Consider the following 21,035-nt stretch of genomic DNA (forward strand, 5'->3'; position numbering starts at 1 on the left):
TACAGTTACATTTCTGTAAGTTTATGTATGAAAATATGGTTATTTATTTACCAATCTTGACTATTATATACCTGTGTTTTCTATACTGCTAAAATGCACCACTGCACCTGCACAGTCCAAGTACCTGCTCACTTGGATGCAGTTCCCTCTTAAAGACACCTGATGGTGCTATAGTAAACGGTATGAATTACAATTACAGCCACAGATAGTATGCAGGAAACAAAGATGAATGCTCAAATCTTATCAATAGATTCCTTATACGACAGGATAAAATCTGAAGGATATCATATATAATTATTGCCTCTGCTACAAAGATGCACCACTGCACCTGTACAGTCAAACTAGTCAAACTCCTTAGGAAGCAATTCGCTCTTAACACCACCCGATGGCACTATAGCATATAGTACCATCGTATAATAATTACAATAATAAATAACAATAATTAAGGCCAGGAAATCCAGTACCGGACAAAAATATTTTGAATTAACTTTTTTTTACCATTTACCACAGAATATGGTTTGATACAGTTTAGTTTCTGTGATTTTTAAAAAGGGTTTATGAAAACATGTCTAAACATCAAAAGTACATTAATTATTATATCTTATAACAGCGTTGCCTATGTACTGCAAAGATGCATCAATGCACATGCACAGTCCAACTACATACAGTACTTTGGATGCAGTTTCTTGAAGTCACCTGATGGTGCTATAGAATGTGGTGTGGATTAAAATTATAGCCACAGATTAAAATGTACAGGACATATTAATTTAATGTTCAAAATTTACCCAATGCACAATTTGCACTCACGATTCAATCAATCAATCAAAGAAAGAAATGTAGAAAACTCTGAGATCGAAGTGTAATAGCGGCCACGTGTAGCAGAGCACACACAACATAATCACAATATGTACACCATGCATGAGAAAAGACAATGTCTACATGAATTAAAAAGGGTATCAATGTTGTGTATGTTTTTAAAGTAAATAAATCAAGTATTTACTTATATAACGATAAAATGACAATTTTAATGATGCAGGAGGTAGCAGGTTTGTCAGTAGTAGTATGTGATCAGGCATATTGAGCAAAGTGGTTGTTTATACAACTATTATGATTATACAATTAAAAATCTTTTGTTCACATGATTGCTCGTTGGTTGTGTGTCACTGTCTACACGGTTAATGTACCTTTAATGGAAATGTATTATAATTGTTTAGGGGCTTTGAACAGAGTAGAAGACGTGAGTCACTTCTGGGATTTGGAGCTCTCAACTATGACGCAGACATGTTCTCTGTTTGGACTAATCTGTGGAGCTGTATGAACACGTGTTCTGTGGTGATGGTGACTGATGTTGAATGCACTTATTGAAGCGTCAGCTTAATGATATGTAATGTAATGTAAAGCTCAATGATGCTGTTCATGGAGTGATATGCTTTGCCTCTGTTCTTCCAGTAGAGGGCAGTGTCAACCAAATAACAGGTCGTAGCCACACACCAACATCACACACAAACACCCATCTGAGAAATAAGTAAAACTCTAAACACAATGTTTGTTGAAATCTTGGAAAGAATTGAATGAATCCTGCTCTGTAATTATCTCTGTGTGTGTGTTGCATTAGATCAAAATGAATTACACGAAGGTACAGATCAGATATAAAGTCACAGTGGAACATCGCTCTACAGCCTTTTGTCTAAGTCTTCATTGTCCAGTGATCATAATATCAATCATCAGCTCCATCAGTTTCACATCTGGAGAGTCAGTGATATTTAAGGCAGATCTACTGATTGGATGTTGATCATGTGTGTCCTCTTTAGATTAGTTGTAAAACAAAGCTTGTATTGCTTAGATAAAAACAACACAATTCTGTTTCCTTACAGTCTCAACACCAGTGTCATGACACAAGATTATACATAATTACTGATGTTAATAGGACGTGATAATGGCACATTTTGTACTTTATCCTTTTGTCCTTGAAAGGACAAAATTGCTTTGCAGTTGTCCAAGCTTGACAATGTTTGGAAAACCTCTTAGCAGACATGTGTCATAGTCTTTTAAGTGAAAATATTTCTTCACCTTAAAATGTAATCTATATTATGGGGGCTTTTTTTGTCCCAATAAGGAAGACAAGTCCCCATAATATGACTGAAAACAAATTTAGGTCCCCACAATGTGAGTAATGCCTGGACAACACACATGTGTAACAGATGATGGTATGAGGGAGATAAATATGTTCACTATACCAGTTATGGACAATGGTCTTAGATTAAACTGTATTGGAAGGTATTCAATCATGTCTCTACTTAAAAAATGTGTCTTCTATGTATGTAGCTGAATGCCAAAGTTGCTCTCTCAGCTAATCTCTTTCTTGAAAGCTGTAGAATGTGACAACATCAGAGATTGGTGCGTGCAGGTTATTATGGAATACAGAAAACAACACTAATCCCTCCACCTGGGTTGTATCTCTACTGGAAGTATTTCAGGCATTTTTGGTTTCATAGGGAGAAATGATTGGTGCTTGGTCAGGGATGAAATGGAGGGAAATTATGACATACATATTTTGTATTTGTTTCTGTTTTATGTAGACTATAATAAGTAACCACTGGAAAAAACACCTACATGCACAATGGATTGATTCAGGGTCATGCTGACCAATCTCAAAGAAGACCCACAACAATTATAGCTGATCTTCATTGTGTTAGGACTGAGTTTATTTCCCCCTAATCTCTGCTCAGATTGAAGACTTGCATAGAGAACTGTAGATCCTTCAATAGAATATTGAATACAACATTGGCGATGGGTTGTAATTATTCATATTGTTCAGTGCTAAGTATTAAAGAGGTGCACTGATATTTATACAGTGAGAGTGTTGAAGCCTGTGTTTTACATCTGATTTTCAATCAAGTGTACTGGTAGAATGAGGCGAGTCACTTAATCTCACAATAGAAGCTCGGTTGATTAAGTAGGACTATCAATGAGTAGTGCCTAGTGACTCAGCAACGTGAATTATGAAATCAAATTAAAAAAGGAAAATTTAAAGTTCACACACATAGATCAAATACACAGGAACAAGTTCCTTTGCCTTCTTAGGGCCAAATGACTCGGACAGAGACAACAGAAGAAGACAGGGTGTGATTTTAAATGTAACAACTGAATTAATTATACTTTATTTGACAGTACAAAACAAAGTCATACAGTCAGGAACACCACAGCACAGCAGAACAGGCATACAATTTTGGACATAATTAACCCTTTCGGTGTGTTACATGTAGCACGAGGTGAGAACGAGTCACTGCTGACCCGTTTGAAAAGGGTTCCAAAAGAAAGAGCTCCTATGGATTCTCCATGTAATCCTCACCAAGGCCCTTAAGGCTAATATCAACTTCACAGTAAACAAAGCAATGATATTATATATTATATACAAAGGTCTGAATCAACTTTCCTGTTGAAGTGAACAGGAAAGTGGTCTCAGATATATATAATCTCAGATCATATATTCTATATAATACATGTGGTCTTGTTGAGCTCGTTACAGAATATCATACAATACAATACGATACAAGCCCCTCTACGTTACATTTACTTACACAGATTTACTGTATAACTTAAATTACTTCATATGGTACATCACACACTATTTATTTGCAGTTTAATAAAAAGCAGCGTTTTAAACAATCTTGAGATTCGGAGTGAGATTCTGTAAACAGTTTAAATTAAAGCTTCTGGAGGAAGAAATCACCTGAAACTGAGGAGAAATGTTGACGAATAACAACGTTGCAAATTATACATTTTCCTTATTTCCTCTCTCAGTGAGTCAGTGATAAATATTTGGACTTTTTGTTCTGCTTTCACCACCAAATTATTATAAGTCTCATTATTTCCATCTTAGAAATCTCTACCTTTCTGAATGATAAACAGTTCCAATTGTAGGATTTAATGTAATTTCCAAAATGCTAATTTAAAAGTAATATTACAAAAGGAATCAACAATGGGTTGTGTCATCCAGTTTTTCAGATATTTACGTTACTACTGATTGATCGATGTGTATTGTGCTGATATAATAAAAATGAGAAAGCTCAGGTTTTATCTTATGCAGATCTTTTGGTGTGTTGATGTAGCAGCCGTTCTGTCCTGTGAGTTGTTCGTATGTAAACAAAAGTGAGTCGCTTTTTTTTCGCCTTTTGAAAGCCGACAATAAACCTGTGACATAACATCATAACAGTCTTTTAAAAGTCAATAACTTATTACATGAATTCAGTGAAACCTGTGACATTTATCACACACCCGACTGCTACGTTCTTGTATTACACTAATAATAAAAAAGCTGTGTACTGCTAATGTCATTAGCAACTATAAATAAAATATAATAATAATAATAATAAACACATTCAAAAAAATGCTTATTTCCATAAATTTCGATTCATTTAGAAAAAAAAACATCATATTGTTGTTTGTAGCATCTCAAACTCCTTATCCCTGTTACTTTCATTGTATTGTTATCTATGTGCAAAGTGAAGAAAAGTTACACAGTATGATTTTTTGACTATAGGATTTTTTGTATTTATGGAAAAGAACACTGTTTTCTATGGGTTTGTTTTTTTCGGCACTTTTAAACATCTCCCACCCCCGCAGCCGCAATCATGGTAAATTCAAATGGCTATTTCTCTCTTATTCTTTGCTCCCCAGGTCTTTGCTGTGCAGGCATTCATCCACCCAATGTCCATAACCTAATTTTCTGTCTCTCTCACTCTTTCACTCTCTGTATCTCTCTCTCTCTCTCTTGGTAGAACTCAGACCACCAACCAGTGTTTCAGCTGTGGGAGAAATTGAGATATGCCCATTAATTAAAACAAGTCGGTATGGTTGAATTTGAATTGATAAGGAATATAAATATGCACATTTATATAAAGCATGCATAGATAAGACATAAATGTGCATGATCACTGTTAAGTCAACACTTACAGTGAACTGCCGAACCTCCCCGTTGGCGACCAAATGGTGATCCTTCTCTGGGGTGATGGCATAAGCCAGTCTCTGCTCCAACAGAGGGAGAGAAGGACATTTAGAGCCTCTGCCGTAGCAGAACACCTCAATTTATCTTTACTGAGAGGGCTCCATCAAAACAAAGCAAACTGAAGATTGAAAGATTAACATTTATATGACTTATTTCAACTCATATTTGGACAAGACTCAGACTTACATTGCAGAACTTTCCAGGCAGCGTGCAGAGTTTGTAGATGGCGTAGAGCGGCACCATGGTCATTGACGACATGGCCAGACACCAGCCCACCGTGTTGGCCCACTGAGGGAATTCGTAACTGCCGTAGTTTGGAGGGTTGAAAGTGGCGAAGCTCACCACCACCATAAACTACAGGGGAAGATGGTAAAAGACTTAAAAATCCATCTATCAGATGTCACAGGAGGATGAACCCTCTGGTCAAGCGGTTAAAATGATATGTGCAGGGTGGGGCTGAGCATGGGTCAGATACCCAGCACGGTATTCCTTCAAACCCTCTTTTTGCCCAATTCAGGACTGTTTACTGTGGATGAGGAGTGTGGTTCTTTATGTATCTTGGGTGCTACAGGTCAGAGAAGGTCATGGAAGTTAATGTACCAGGCACAACCTGCTGGTGGTGAATCTCTCCAGAGGAGTGGAAGTATTTGAGCAGTGCTAAGGATGAGGAGGAGGTTTTGAGGGAAAAACCTAAAGCACGTGTACTTGACCTGAATAAGAAGCTGGACTGTCAGACAGAGTATCAAAGTGAGAAAATCTACAATTTCAGTGTCACTGTGCATGGAAAACATAGAGTAAGACCAGATATTTGAGGATTAGTATTGATTCAACCCATTGTTTCTTTCTATTTCATTTCCCCCTAGTAAGGTTTCACAATGCTCGACTCACCAGGAGGAAGCAGGGGCTGACAAACTTCCAGCACAGCCTCCAGTACAGGCCTGGTCGCTGGCCAATCATCTCCTCGATGTCGTCGCTGAAACGATCCACTCCTGAAACACATTCACAGCCGGTTTGAGGTACGTTCAACATCTCTAGAGCTTGATGTGTTTCCAGTAGAGAATATCAAGCACTCGGATACATATTACATGTGGCTTTTGTATGCCACGGAGGACACAGATAACTATTAAAATACAATTCATAATCCAACATTTAGAGAAACTAAAGTGTAATAAGCTTCTGGACATATATATTTTTTTACAATATCATGATTTTCCTTTACTCATGAAACTAGCACTACATTTCCTCTTCCTGCCCAGAAGGCATCTCTCACTGCAAGGGAACAGATCCAGACTGACGACTAGGTACTCAGCGCAGCTAAACGTTCTCATGTAGTGGACAGCAGAAGGATGAGGGAAAGACCACAGTGGCCAGGGGTTAGGTTCCCTGTCAGCAGTTAAGGGGAAGTGGAGGAAAAAGGCTCTGTGAAGCCTCAGGCATGATTTATTTGGCTTGCCAAGGTCGCGGCCCACCACAGCGGTCCGGTACACTGACCTCCACTGCCTGGGGCCTGGTTAGTTTTTAGCCCTTTATGGATCTGACCACAGGCAGGTTTAGGAGACATGGACAAGGAACCCGAGACAGAAGTTCAGGTCAAATGTTTTCCCCGACCTTTAAGATACTATTTTTTTGTACTTTATGCCTGCTGAGGTTTCTAAATGGGGGTGAGGTTTTCACATTTTTTCATCAGTTTCTCTGCTGGAGGTGAAAAACAGGGAAATACATGAAGAGATAAATATTCATTAGAAAAGATGTGAGTCTTCAGTCATTACCTTTTTAAAACCTAGGAGACTATAGGAAAGCATTGTTGAGGTGATGACAAATGGATGTAAAATACAGCATCAGCCGAATCTGAATATCTGCAGAGAAATTTAATTTGGGGTCGCCCCCCCAGTTGCCACCCACAACAATCTAAAATCCAGCTATATGACAGCTGACTCCTGTCCATGATAACTGGGAAAAGGCCTCTCCCTCGGCAGCAGTTTCTTTGTGTGGCCCCTTGCAGCTTGGGCCACTTAACGTCACTGACCTCTTACCACCATCACGGCCACATCGCAAGACGTGTACCTAACCAAGACCATGCACAGAAACCTGGCCGGAGACTGAACAGGCCAAAGCCATTAGTGGGAATCAGACCTTGTAGCTGAGGTATCCTTTTGTCTAATAGAAGTATGTGGCACTGAGGCACAGAGGCACAGAACGTCTATAGACCAACTGATTTCTCATCAAGCTCCTAATATAGCATCAGCTTTGCCGGCCATGGAAACATGAATCATCTGTTTCCCCTGCTCCTTTCACATGTCCATCTCTCTCACCGTAGAACCACGCGATGCCGATGGCTTCAATAAGCACTCCAAAGAGAATTGATGTTCCGGCTGCATAGTGGTCCAGCAGGGTGAACACATACATCCCACCCTGCAAGAGAGACACAGAAGGAAGATTACAGTAAAACAAATACTCATTATTCAGGTCACAGCATTTAAACACAATCTGCCACCTTTAATTAGTGGGACGGTGTTACAAACAGCAGAAATAATAAAATGCACTAAGTGAACAAATAATGAACAACGACTGAACAAACAAGACGATTGCAGTCTAATGGGTTGGATACTTACATTTGTTACACAGAAGAGGGATATGAGGAAGGTGGAGGTGACGATGAAGAGGGTGAACAGCTCTCTGTGCTTGTGGAGGCATTTGAATTCATCAATCAGCCCAGTGATCACCGACTCCATCCCGCCCATCTACAACAACACACACAGTCAGAGGAAAACACAAAGTCAGTGAGAAGTAAGCTGCTTAGTCACATTAGATATCCCTGTTTGTTGCGTAGTTGTAGCTACACGACTAAAACGACTTGTTATGTGTGTCTGTGTCAGCGTGTGTGTGTGGGCACACACTCACAGCACTGTCAATGCCCAGTGTCAGCAACATGATGAAGAAGATAACCGCCCACACTGATGACCCAGGTAATGTGGCAATGGCTTCTGGGTATATGACAAACACCAACCCAGCACCTAAAGAACAAGAAATTCGACATGAAAAGAAAGTTAAAGCTGCCTTCAAACTTAAGTTAAGAGTTATAGTTACAGCTATATAGGAACATGACATAGATGTTGTAAAAAAAAGTCTGAGAAATAAAGAATATTATTAGCAGCACATAAATCCAGTTATTAAGTTCCCTGTGGGTTTCCTTCATTGATTAAAGAGTTGGAAACTAAATGCAGTCCATGGTAAATATTACTGACACTCGTAATTAACAAACGCACACAATACAGATTTCATTCTTCTGACATCGACAATTCCTCTGTGAGATGCTTGTCTAACCTTTACTCTCTTCTTTCCCACAGCATATAACTGATATGTGTCAAGAAGCTACAAAATTAGATTCGACAAGAAGCTATGAGAAAATGAGCTGAAGCTCTCACCACTTGACTTGGCCCCGTACATCCCCAAATAAATATAAGCAGGGTGGCTTGGTTTCATTTTTTCAAAAGACCCTTTTTCAGCATGTTTTAACATATTCTACAACACAAATACAAGCACCACAATAGAGACACAAATGTATAACGACACACCATCTCTGGCAACTTTGTCCAGGGCCACGTTGTGTTTAAAGGACATGTAACCGAGGAAGGAGAAGACCACAAAGCCGGAGAAGAAGCTGGTTAAAGAGTTGATGGAGGTGGTGATGATGGCGTCTCTGGATCAATAACATCAAATAAAATGGGGGGAAAAAAGAAAACATTCATTGGTCAGTCATTAGTCAGCAAACAGTCAATATCAACACACACACAAGAGAATCTCAGGGGTGGGTCAAGGCCGATCTCTTGGCTTCTACATGGGATTTATGCTGGATGGCTTAATTAGTCTGGTTGGCAGCACAATCTGGAGAACCTGGAATGATTTTATGGATTTTTATGTCAGTCAGTAAGTCAGTGTCTTATCCTGTGTAATACCAGCAACCTGTCACCCTTCCTTTTGAAATAGAGTCTTGCCTCATGAGTGTTTCACTTTTGGGTCCCTAGATAGAAGGGTCCTTGGGGAGCTCTTCATTGAACCCAACCAAATTAATAACAGCAAGGTCGTAAAGTTTAACCCCCACCACCATCGCAGACACATCACAGGCGCACATTTAGATGTTCACCAACCAAAGCACTAGCCTCATTTGGGGGTTTACATGGTGCAGTTTCCTCTACATGGTCAGACTTGGAAATGAAGGGGTGTCCTATACAACTGTGGTTGCTGTAGACAGATGTTACCAGCTGTTCTTTGGAGCTTCCTCTCATCTCTATGCCCCAAACAATTGTTTGCTTTTCCTCCCCTATACTGCAACACCCCTGTCTAGTCTCCTGCAATTGTAAAATTGACCAGAATCTGTGTTTATTACCAGGTAGGCTTAAACATACAAGGAATTTGCTGAGGCCTGTTTGTGCAAGCAAAAATATAAAATTATAAATATAGGAAACAGTATAAAAGCTTTATGGAGACTATAAAAAAAAAAAGTTAAATATGAATGATAGATATTTACAATTTGATATATGTACAGTATGATCGTTAAAGTGCACGGAGAGTTCAAGTCCCCTCCACTGGTTTGCGGTGAATCCAGAGGAAGATCCCCCGCTGTGTTCAAACATCGACTTCTCCTGGATTTCTACTGACATTATACAAGTAGGTCAGGCAGATAAAGTCTGTAGAAACTGAGGAGCGTCTCACTCTGAAATGTCTGAAAGCAGCTCAAGTAAATATAGAAAATTGACCAATAAACAAAAAAGTGTCCCTTGCTAAAATGAGCTTAAGGAGGAATCCTCGAGGTGGAAGGTGTCATGTGTCACTTATCAGAAACATTAAAAAAGGCAAAAGAGGAGATAAAAGCCTCCTCTGGGATGCTGATGATTTTCAAAGAGTGCGACAGTTTTGAGCGATGTTACGGCAGCATGCTGTCAAAGACATAGCGTGTTTCAAGGAGCTTCAAAGGTTATTGTAATTCACCTGCTTATGCACTGTGTGTGCGTGTGTGTGTGTGTGTGTGTGTTTGTAGAGGCCAGTGCCCGTCCTCCACCCGGCCCCTGCACCCCCCGTGCATGCGTCTTTACCTGTAACAGTTGTTGCTGAATTTGTTGTAGCTGGAAAAGGCAATTAGCACACCAAACCCCACTCCCAGCGAGAAACAGATCTGTGTCGCTGCCTCGATCCAGACCTGGGGAGCGACAGAACAAGCACACTTGTGTGAAGCGGCAAACAAAAGGCACAGGAGAGGAAAAAAGCCATTATTAGGGATAATTGCAGGAAACTCATTCAACGGCAGTAGATGAAAGACGCTTGTGAATACGGGGGGTAATTTTGCAAATTACTGCTCCATGCATCTATCTAATCTAATTCTGCAATTGCTGCGGTGCATCTCTCCATCCATCTCCTTCTTGCTTTGTCTCTCTTTGTCCATAACTGAGTCCTGCATGCTTACTTATTGAGCTCCTTAGTGTCTGCTATTAAGGTAAATACGATATTGTGATGTTATAGTGGGTTTCACAGATAAGGACAATATTAGAAACCAGTTATGGCAACAGTTTCCTCACGTTTGTTTGTCCTCTTGAGGGAATCCCTCTTTAAATGGTACTTGTCATTGTAAACCAGTGTTTTATTCATTTAGTATCATCTCTCAGATGTTATGAATTAAACCCGCAGTGGATTGAACTGATTTCCCCTATTACAAATTATGATTTACCAATTTTCTTAATAAAATAGCTGTTGTTACTAGTGCGTGGGCACAGATAACCATACAAGTGATAATATTAGATAAAGAAAAAATATATATATATATAAATGTGCCTTTTAGCCGCTGTTTCAGCCTCCCTCCCCTCATAGAACATCTTCTTCTTCTTCTTCTTCCTCTGCCCGACCACCACTCTCACCTCACCTGTTCCCCCGCCCCCCCCCCCCTCTCACCTTGGCGTCGCAGAGCTTCAGGAAGTCCACGGAGAGGTAGGCCTTAATGCCATCGATGGCTCCAGGCAGGGTGACTCCGCGGAGCAGCAGCACAGTCAGGACCACATAGGGCATGGTAGCTGTGATCCACACAACCTGACGGGGTTGCACACGTTACACACACACATACAAATGACTCCAGCACATGAGGAAATAAGGTCGTTAACACACACAAATTAAGAAGCAAGTTCTTCCGAAAGAAAGCGTTTATGCTGTGTGCACACATACTGTACAGTGGTGTTGGTGACAGCATTTCCTTATCACATATTACCTCAAAGTAAGTCCATAGCTTAAAGTCACTTGGTGATTTAACAGTTCTTCTCTGGGCTACGGTGTCACATCCTACCTTGCCAGATGTCTTGACTCCCTTCCAGAGACTGAAATAGAGCAGAACAATCACCACACCAAGACAGCAAGTCAACTGCCAGCGTGGACGACCCAGGTCATTGATGCCTCTACTGTCCTGGATGTGGAGCACGCCTCGACTAAGGAAAAGGAATATTCTGGTTAACAACAATAACCACTACAGAGTCCGACATTTGGACAGACAGTCTGGAGGTCTAATGTTTAGCATGAATAAAGAATAAATAAGACTGAGAAGAACTACACACTGTACCTCAATGCCAACAACTAGCCTCACAACCTTTGGTTACCTGTTGTTAAGACAATCGCCTCCAGTAGTTAAGTGTCAGAGCTACAGTCACTTATCTAATTGCAAAGGAATTGTCTTGGAACAAGATTCATGTTTTCTGGCCACAGCTTGAGATTTACATAAACTTAAGGTAAACCTGATCAAAGGTAGACGAGCTCAACACTTGGACTAAAGTGCTGTCGAACCCAGGTGCACTTTGTGTCCCGACTCAGAGACATTACAACTTGCATTGAATTAAGGGATTCTAGATAAATAAAGATTTCATATATCTAGGTTCCAGCAAAAGCCTAAGTCTATATAGTGAACCCAGCAGATGATATATTAACGGGCATCCGGATCAAGCATAAAACTGGAATCAAAATCAATATCTTTAGAGTTCTTTGGTGACAAGGAAAATTGGAAGAGCAATAAAAGGTAACAGATTTGAAAGTGCACATCTATAAATGTATCCAATTTGTCACCTGAGAGACTGTAAAGTCAGTGAACATTTTTGACGCCTTGACTCAGATAATTTCAGAGGTGATCTGAATAAGATCAGCCGATGATAGAGACGTCTGCAGGTGGTTCTGTGCAAATAGCACACTGCCGTTTCAATGAGCAGGGATGAAATGCCTAAACTGTCACAACATACCAGCCCCTCACTTGTTGGAAAAAGAGACACCTGGTCACAGGGAGGAAAGTGGCGAAAAGCTAAATGCAGCCGAACGGCAGTTCCATTTTGAGCAAAGTACATCATTTACAAATATTTTACTGTTCATTTAATATGATATTTGAGGACAGTAATAACAGTAGCCTCAGCTACTGCGTCGATTTAGAGATTGGACTTTTTCTTGTGTCCTTTACAGTACAGTTAAGCCTAAGTTCAGCTAAGTCACAGTAAAAGGTGCTTCTAAATGCAGTTTCCATATTTGCATGTAGACTAAAAAAACCTCAACAAACACTCTGATCTGATGGAAAGTTACAGATTCAAGCTTCTGAAGTTTGGACCAACTCACTCGAAGTACTCCTGAGCAGGAGTGGCCTTGTAAATGTCGTTGACTGAACTGTTGTCGGCCCAGTCCGAACAGTTGGGGCTGTTCCAGCTGTTGTTGCAGTGGACCCAGGGTAGGTCGCCAGTGAACGAGGAGAAGAGGTAAAACAGCGCCCAGGAGATGATGACGTTATAGTAGAAGCCAACGTAGAGGGAAATGAGGATCACTGTGAAGCCGACGCCTGTCGGGGGCAACACAAATTAATCAGATATTTGAAAGGGGCACCTCAAAGGAATCTCCACAAATCGTGAAACAAATAGTTTTCTGCCTTTATCCGTTTTGAGGTTTTCGTCACCCTATAGCAGAAGGTTAAGGATGCCACACCTTGTACAGATCATTAAACCCTTTGAGGCAAACTGTTATTTGTGGAAATCGGTAATATAAATACTATTTGATTTGATTTGTCTTTAAATGGTTGATTTCAATGGCTGAAAAAATTCTAGTGTTGTTAAGTATAGTGCATTTACTCAAGTACTGTTTTTCTGTAAAATGTTTTAGGGAACAATCCTAAGTATGACAATTGCTTTGCCACTTTATACTTCATCACAGCATTCCTATCCCAGCATTTATTCACCTGCTATAATAACATGTTACAGCAGAGAAGGGTAGTAGGAATACCTTTGCAGAGGTGGGATGTGAAAGGTACATGTACTTAGTTACTGACTATACTTATGTACACTTTACATGTATCTGTACTTTAATTTGGTAGATTTATTTTCTGGTCCTTTTCTACCCCACTACATTTTTACAATGCATTGAATTTTAAATGACCGGGAGTCATTCATTGTCCAAACGTTGACTACAAAGTCCCCTTTCCACACTTTCCTGCGACAAACTCCTTTTAGCATATCATGCAAGATAAAGTGAACCAAATCTAATCATCACCATAATCTTGAATATTCTTCTGTATTGGTCATGTGGTCTTGTACAGTTCAAACTTAATCACGGCTTGGCTGAGCAGTGACTCCATGTTGACAAATCCCTGCACAGAGCACACACAGTACAGTAGTCTATAACATACCAGCACGTTTGCCTTTTCATGCTTTAATTATCAGCACATCTACCCTTTCTATAAACCTGTAACTATGTCCAATCTTTTAAGGCTGAATTTAATTGTTAGCCTTTGCTAAGAGGCTTGACCGCGACTGTGCCTTATTGGTTCCTTTGTCATTTGGATGTGATATTTGTCCAGGCAACGATGCCTCTTATTAGCACCACATGTGGCCCGGCTATCTCTCCGTCTCTCTCCGTCAACCCTCCTCAGCCCTTTTCTTCAGATGCATTGATCCTGAGAGGAAACCAGCTTGTTGATCAGAATAATTAGTGTCGATATGGGCATGTGTATGTGTGTGTTTGAATAATTACTGTTATCCCCCCGCTGAGAGACAGGGAAAGTGTGAAGCGTGTGATTAGAACGTCAACGTACTCAGTGTGGTCCCTGAGAGACGGCACATGTTCACACACAGGAGGATGAGAGACACACACACACACAGTCACACACGTGCAAACTGTGGGCCACCTTCAGATCAGAAAGGACATAATCAACAAAAAGCATTTTTACGGATTCCTACTGTGAAGCAACAGATGGTCTGCTGCTAATAACAGGGTTTGATGATGCATCTCTGATGCATCTTTAAATTCATGGAAATGTGTTAAATATGGATTTAAGTGAGTGCACACAAGTCACATCTTATAACACCAAGAAAAGTTTTTTTATTATATTTTCACCCAGTGACTTTGCTCAGAAGAGTGGATTGGTCTTTATGTGCGTTTCTCCTGCGTGCGCCTGGATGACATTCTCCGCTTTGCTTATCGATGTGTTGAAAAGTACCCGGAGAGAGTGTCTTTGACAGACGGATTTGGACGATCAGGACTCGAGTCTAAAAGCCCAATTTTCATTTGCCTTCCATCTGAGTGCCAACAGAACCTGATGTTCCGGGGGTGATAAACAATGCCTGTCGCCGCTCAACACGGAGACGAGCAGACAAAAGAGAATGGCATGTGGATGGGCAGGCATGTGGGAAGACAAGAAGACAGAACAGACACATGGATATTAAAGGAAGTATATGATCATACGGACAGAGGAGCAGGCAGGCTGATGGACGGATGGAGAGAGTGCGAGTCGTGCTGCGGTGGACAGATCAAGAATACATGTACGGGGACTCCTGTAAGAACGTGTTGAAGGTGTTCATCCTTTAGTGTGTGGGCACTGTTTGTATGTATGATTATGTCTCCTGTGACGTGTCACTTCCTACCTTTAAATAGAGGACAGATCTTCCACACCCCTGCTGCCCCCTCTCTATTGTACTGTCCCAGAGCCAGCTCCATGTAGAAGAGGGGCATGCCTGCTATCACCATGAAGAACATGTATGGCACCAAGAACGCTCCTGCAAACAAACACACACACAAACAAACACAAAAAATTCAAATGCGACACAAACCAGTGGCAGATTTTTCTTTAGCAGGGGCCATAGAGGGGCGACAATTTACACAGAGGGGCCAATTATATGTCCAACATTCATGCACATTTCCTGATTCAGAGAGGTTAACATTTAGTTCCTTATTGGCTGTTGTCTCTAACTCTAACGTCGGGCAAAGACACACATCACTGAGTATATTTTGAAAAGTTGTTCCTTGTTCAAAAAAGCTAGTTCATCATAAAAAAGACTACTGGCAGGACAAAGGCACTTCAGGGGCCAATCATATGGGGCCGGTACCCCTCTGGCCCCGCCCCTCCATCCACCCCTGATGCAAACATACTTTAATTAAAAGAAGAATATTTTGGTTTTGCAACAAAATAGCCTAATTACCCCACGTAATGAAAATTCGATCGGGTTTAATATGATTTGAAATTTCCAGCCAGACTTTGATTTAGTTTTTGGTCCTAATTATGCAGAATGTGAATATAGATTGAGACGATGTCAGTATAGAGACATCAAGTTGGATTCGGGGTCGCACAGTGTCCCCGTGTAAGGGTGTCACCATCGCTCACAGTCACAGTATCATTTCCAGCTCTTAAACACAATGAGAGCTCTATGTTAAACAGCCGTAATTAGCGGCCCTGACTGTTAGAGCTAATCTATTCAGAGCAGCTGTGGTGGTTTCTCCTCTATTTTGATCCCTGTAAAGGGTTTGGACGTATCACAAATGGTGAATATCAAACACAAGGGCTTGAAGCACTCATGCAAACCTAGACACCTGTACATGCACGTGCATATGTGTATTGCAAGTGCATCTTATTTCCTCTGTCTTTTTTTAATTTTCAAAATGACCCAGCACATAACCCCCCCCCCCCCCCCCCCCCCGCTTCCTTTCTCCTGGACTCTCTCCGTGTCACAGACTTATCGACTCTTTAGACCCTTTGTCTAGCTTCCTTCCCTCAACTCCTTTCCTCCATCTCACCTCCTCCATTCTTGTAGCAGAGGTAGGGGAATCTCCAGACGTTGGCGAGGTCCACAGCAAATCCAATGACCGACAGGAGAAAGTCGATTTTCTTCCCCCAGGTCTCCCTCTCGTCCTCCCCGCTGGCCGTGGTCTGAGACGGAGTGGGCGCCACTAAGGTGGTGGAGGTGACCTGGACCCCGTTCTGCTCCTTTACAAGGATCAGCTCCACCTGCAGGGTCGGACACAACGTAGAATTAATCAGAGATCTGTTATTTCTGTCATTCTAATCTTGTACTAATGTTGATCGTGCAACATTTCGGTACAAGCTTGGAATGACAGAACTGCAGACAGGTAACATTCACATGTAGAAGTGATTTAAGGACTGGGTACAGGTTGAATCTCTTTTAGCCGCTTCAGTCTCACTCTCATTTCTTAATTTCCCTTGTCACCTCTTGCAGATGACAAGGTTTTATAATGATGTCCTCCACGTTATACGTACATTTTGATGTAAGAAATTCAGCTGGAAAGGTACATTTGAACTTTCAGAAAATTTGGATTTAAATACCTTTATGATTTTTTCCCTCACACAACACTTTATAAATCAAGCTCAAACTGAGAAAATGCACTAAATTAGGAGACTTGCATCCTGCAGTGATTCAATGAGGTTTTCACAATCAGGCTGATTTGCATGCCATTAATCCACATTAATGTGTCGCATCTGCACTGACCTCTTTGGGGCCCATGGTGTTGGAGGGGGCTTTTTCTGGGGCTACAACCGAGGACATGAGGCCGACAGCGACTCTCTCCGTCAGCATGGAAGGGTGCACAGCCTTCAGCAGAGCGATGCCTGTGGTTGTGGGAGAGGAAGCAGCTGAATGTGAAGAATGAAAGAGAAAACACAGGAAGGGGAACTTTATCATTCCCTTTATGGCAAATGAGGCTGTTGATGCAAATATTGGAAAAAATTGGAAAACTCAACAGTGCAGCAAGAATTCAACAATAATGTTTTGAAATAAGAAAACCCTTTTAATCATGGAATTATATGAAAAATCGAATTTGTACATTGAAATGAATTTCCAGCTTTCAGTTTTAAGAGGAAAAAGAAGACAGGGTGATGGGAACTGGGATAAGGGTAAACTGGGGGGTGGGGTGGGTGTCTCTACGAGGCCACCACAGCGTGCTCATTTCATTTCACACTTGTTGATCGCCATTTTGCTCACAGATTTGTCCCAGTGTCTGCAAACCGCCGTCTTGAAAAAATGTTATTCTCTAAAAGGACATTTAAACGATCCAGGTTTATGCATCCAATACAAGAAAGTAATAATTTTTAGCAAATTATAATTAATGGAATAGATAATGTGCATTATTTGCAATAGTTGTCATGGTTTTTCATATCTTCACGCAGTGAATTTTGATGCTGAAAACTGAATCAATGCTTTAGGGAACATGTGAACATTTCAGCGTTAAATATGGCAACAATTCAATTTCTCATGCAATCACATTCTGATTTAAACCTTTTTTAACTAAATGTTTTAAAATTCAATGATAAACTCTGTACTTTTTTTGAAATTTTAACAAATAACATTGCAGTCTGCATCGTAACTCTGTCTTGTTGGACATAGTATTATTAGTCATATATACAATATAAAAAAAAAATATATATATATATATATATATATATAAATATTTCCAGAAATGTAACACTCACCTTTCAAAAATGACTGACACTCCTCAGTGTTTGAATGAATTTAATCCCAGTTGTGCTGGCGTTCGTCCGTGTGCTGCAAACTGATGCTGACCATATTTACGCAGAGCGTCCTTGGAGAAGTTAGACTCTGATTTAAGGCAAAGGCGTCGGTTAAAGAAAAACAAAAGACAAGAAAAATGCAGTGAGAGACAGAATCACAGTATGAGCAGAAAAAAAGATAGAGAGGGACTGGTAAATCTACGATGAGTTGTAGAAAAGCCCTCCCACCCTCTTTGGCTCCAGTGACAGACACACAGAGACCAGAGTACCCTGTGGTCTGGTGTGGAGATCTGTCTGCGGGACCACTCTTCAAATATCAGAAACAATCAACAACAGCCCCCCCACCTACCACCCCACACACACACCCACATCACCATCACTCTCCTCCCTCCCTTTCCCCCTCCTTACCCGAGCTTCTTGTGCTCCTGCTCCTCTCTCTCTTCTATATTGTTGCATTTTTACCCGATGACTCTTCTTTCTGTGTGGTTCAAATAAACACAAAATAAGTAAGTGAAATTTAAAAACTAAATCAAGCAAACATTGATTTCCACTGAGGTCTTTATACCCCTGTAATAGTTGTTTTCTTCCTATAGGGTCTCATTTATCTTCTCCATCATCCACCTGATCCAGATGTGTTATTATAAGATGAACTGAATAACATGTTCAGCATACAGTGGTTCTTTCTTGCTCTGAGGATATGACTACGGTTGCTTAAAGTTAGTTGACATGTTATAGCTCCATCATCATTAATGGGTTGTGGATTCATATTCATAAAATGAAGTGCAGTGGAGGCTGCTGACAACTTATAATGTCCAAATGCACTAGATAATGCTTTTATATAATACCTGTAGATTTAGTGTCTAAAGATTTAAAAAGATTTGAAATAGAAGAGTTAAAAATGGTCACTATGGAGAAATACATTCAATTTCTGTGTCTCTTCGTCTCTTAGACATTTTTCTAATTTGTTACCTGGTGTTATTCTTCACAAATCATTTTTCTCATCCTCTTAAAATTATAATCCAAAAATCAATGAGGGTTTTCAAAGTTGATCAATAAAGATTTGTCTGAAAAACAAAGGAAGGTTAGAAAATGTCTTCAGCTGCAAATGGTGCAAGAAAAGAACAGTCATTGTAAGATCTTGAATACTTGGTTTGACATGTTAAAGATTTTATGATAACATTTTAATAAATCTATTAATAAATAAGAAGCAACTTTGGTATATTGCATAAGGTATTATTGATTAAGAGTAAAAAAACAAGTATCATCAGGATTGTGTGTGATTTGCTCAGTGGCATGTGATCTGACAACACAATGAACCCAACAATCAAATTCTGGTTCAAATTATGCTGAATCCTGATTGGTTTACGGTTTTCCAAATAAAACACCTGAAACTATTAGGAAAAGCACAAGGGGGAATCATATTCATGACATTTCTCACAAAAAATACGATAAACAGTTTAAACTGATGGAAATCATTTTTGTACGACCTCAAAACTCACAGAGAAAAGTTATGAAAAATAGTTTTAAGCAACCTTAGTGTGGATAAAAAATCTATTTTCATCTGATATTATTATTTAAAAGCAGTTTTCCTTTCTCTGTTCCCCTCTTCCTCCTCCTCCTCCTCCTCAATAGACCCCGATGACCCACCTACCCACCCTGTCAATTGTCAGAAATATCATTACCTGTAAATGTCCAACAGGCCTAAACACAATCAGCCCTGACACCCAGACCTCTCCCTTTTCAAGCTCAACCAAAACAGGGCCGGGGCATCAAATAACCCAATCAGCCCGCTCCCCACGGACAGATTTATGACTGTCGCGGCCAGAGCGACGGCTTATGGTTTGCAAGCCAATCATTGTGATCAATCGGGCCACTAATCCCCTACACTAACACTGCCGCTGCCGCAGTGCACACACCTATGAAGTGCAATCATCCATCAAGCCTCAGGCCTCCCAACAGAAATCGTTGGGTCAATGTGAGCCGTGCTGGATGTACGAGGTTCCCGACAGAGCTCCGACAACAATGAGGTGAACATTATCGAGTGTCTTGTTGTCATAAACGCAACAGCTGAGACCCAGAGAGAGGGAGAGGAGGAGGAGGAGGAGGAGGAGGGAGAGCAGATGGGTGCAGAAGGGGAAGGGGTGGAAGGGAGAAATGCAAGAAATGACGGCCAAAAAAACCCAATAAAATATAAATAAATGGGGAATATGACAATAAATGTGGAACCACACACTTAACTTAAACTTGTCCTGCTTCGTCACGAGTCCAGTGTTCTTTTACTCCCATGGGGAGGGACAGGAAAAATGACACAAAAGAGGAATGAGGACAAATTCTTTGCATATTAAGTAATGACCATGACCACTGGGTCCAGACAATTGGGAATTTGCCCCCAAAACAGAAAACACCATCTTACCTGCTGAGCAACACAGTGGGGAATCTTCATGAAATCTGTCATCAACAAGTGAAAATGTCATGTATAATAAAACCTGCAAGAGACAGTTCTTGGTTAAAAGCAAACACTTAAATAAAAAGTTTACGGTAAGTTCTTTAAACATGTTACACACTAGGGAATATTTTTTTAATCTTTAAACTTTACAAACTGAATGAGTAACTATAGCTTTATAAATGACGTACTGGCCCTTTAATAAGGGCCCAAGCACTGACAGTGCAGGACACTTTACTATTTATGTTCCTTGGTTGGTGCTAAAAGTCCGTTGGTGTTTTTCCATTCAATTCAACCACACAGTTATGAGTTTGAATCCCTTAAACATGCTGATATGAATTATCTGTCTTTATAAATACAGATGCATCTTATGAATCAAGTGATTACATTCAAACGCATGTAATATTGAGTTGCATAGCTGACTTCCAAAGTTCCAAATCAGGTGACGACACACTCCTTTGATCTTGACACGAAAAACTCATTTTTTAAAAATAAATGCGATTTCCGCTCATTGCCTTGGCAGTTCACCGCAGAGAGAGACGCTCAGAGAGGAACTCGGCATTCTAACTTCATTTCGCTAGTATTTTTACTATTACCTGCAAGGATGAAGGAGCTGAAACCAGCAAACTACCACGTTAGAGAGGAGATGGAGCCCATGACCTACAGCAGTTTGGAATTTGACTTTTTACTGGAAATTTTGGAGGCAGACTTTGACAACTCTCCTCCTCCCGATGAGAATCCTGTTGAGGACGGGTTTGACCCCCTGCAGCCTCCGACAGAGGGCGACA

The 21,035-nt window shown here is 40.5% G+C and overlaps 1 protein-coding gene across 1 annotated transcript; it reads right to left on the reverse strand.

Moving 5' to 3' along the window:
- Window positions 1–4,784: 4,784 nt before the first annotated feature.
- On the reverse strand, window positions 4,785–16,872 carry slc6a3 (solute carrier family 6 member 3). The gene is made up of 15 exons (XM_053432752.1): window positions 16,786–16,872; window positions 16,076–16,286; window positions 14,929–15,060; window positions 12,638–12,854; window positions 11,337–11,475; window positions 10,952–11,086; window positions 10,102–10,205; window positions 8,584–8,708; window positions 7,910–8,022; window positions 7,621–7,749; window positions 7,321–7,420; window positions 5,897–5,997; window positions 5,195–5,362; window positions 4,957–5,028; window positions 4,785–4,808 (listed from the first exon to the last, which is right to left on the reverse strand). Exons 1-15 carry the CDS (start codon window positions 16,870–16,872, stop codon window positions 4,785–4,787), a joined length of 1,857 nt encoding a protein of 618 aa, XP_053288727.1.
- Window positions 16,873–21,035: the final 4,163 nt, after the last annotated feature.

This window comes from Pleuronectes platessa, chromosome 10 (assembly GCF_947347685.1).
Source record: "Pleuronectes platessa chromosome 10, fPlePla1.1, whole genome shotgun sequence".
Classification (NCBI taxonomy): Eukaryota; Metazoa; Chordata; class Actinopteri; order Pleuronectiformes; family Pleuronectidae; genus Pleuronectes; species Pleuronectes platessa.

Coding starts and splice junctions, on each gene's coding strand:
- slc6a3 (XM_053432752.1), bottom strand. CDS start 16,872: ATGCTGACGGAGAGAGTCGCTGTCGGCCTCATGTCCTCGGTTGTAGCC. Junction 16,287..16,785: donor ACACCATGGGCCCCAAAGAG/GTCAGTGCAGAT, acceptor CCGACCCTGCAG/GTGGAGCTGATCCTTGTAAA. Junction 10,206..10,951: donor TGAAGCTCTGCGACGCCAAG/GTGAGAGGGGGG, acceptor GTCGCTCCCCAG/GTCTGGATCGAGGCAGCGAC.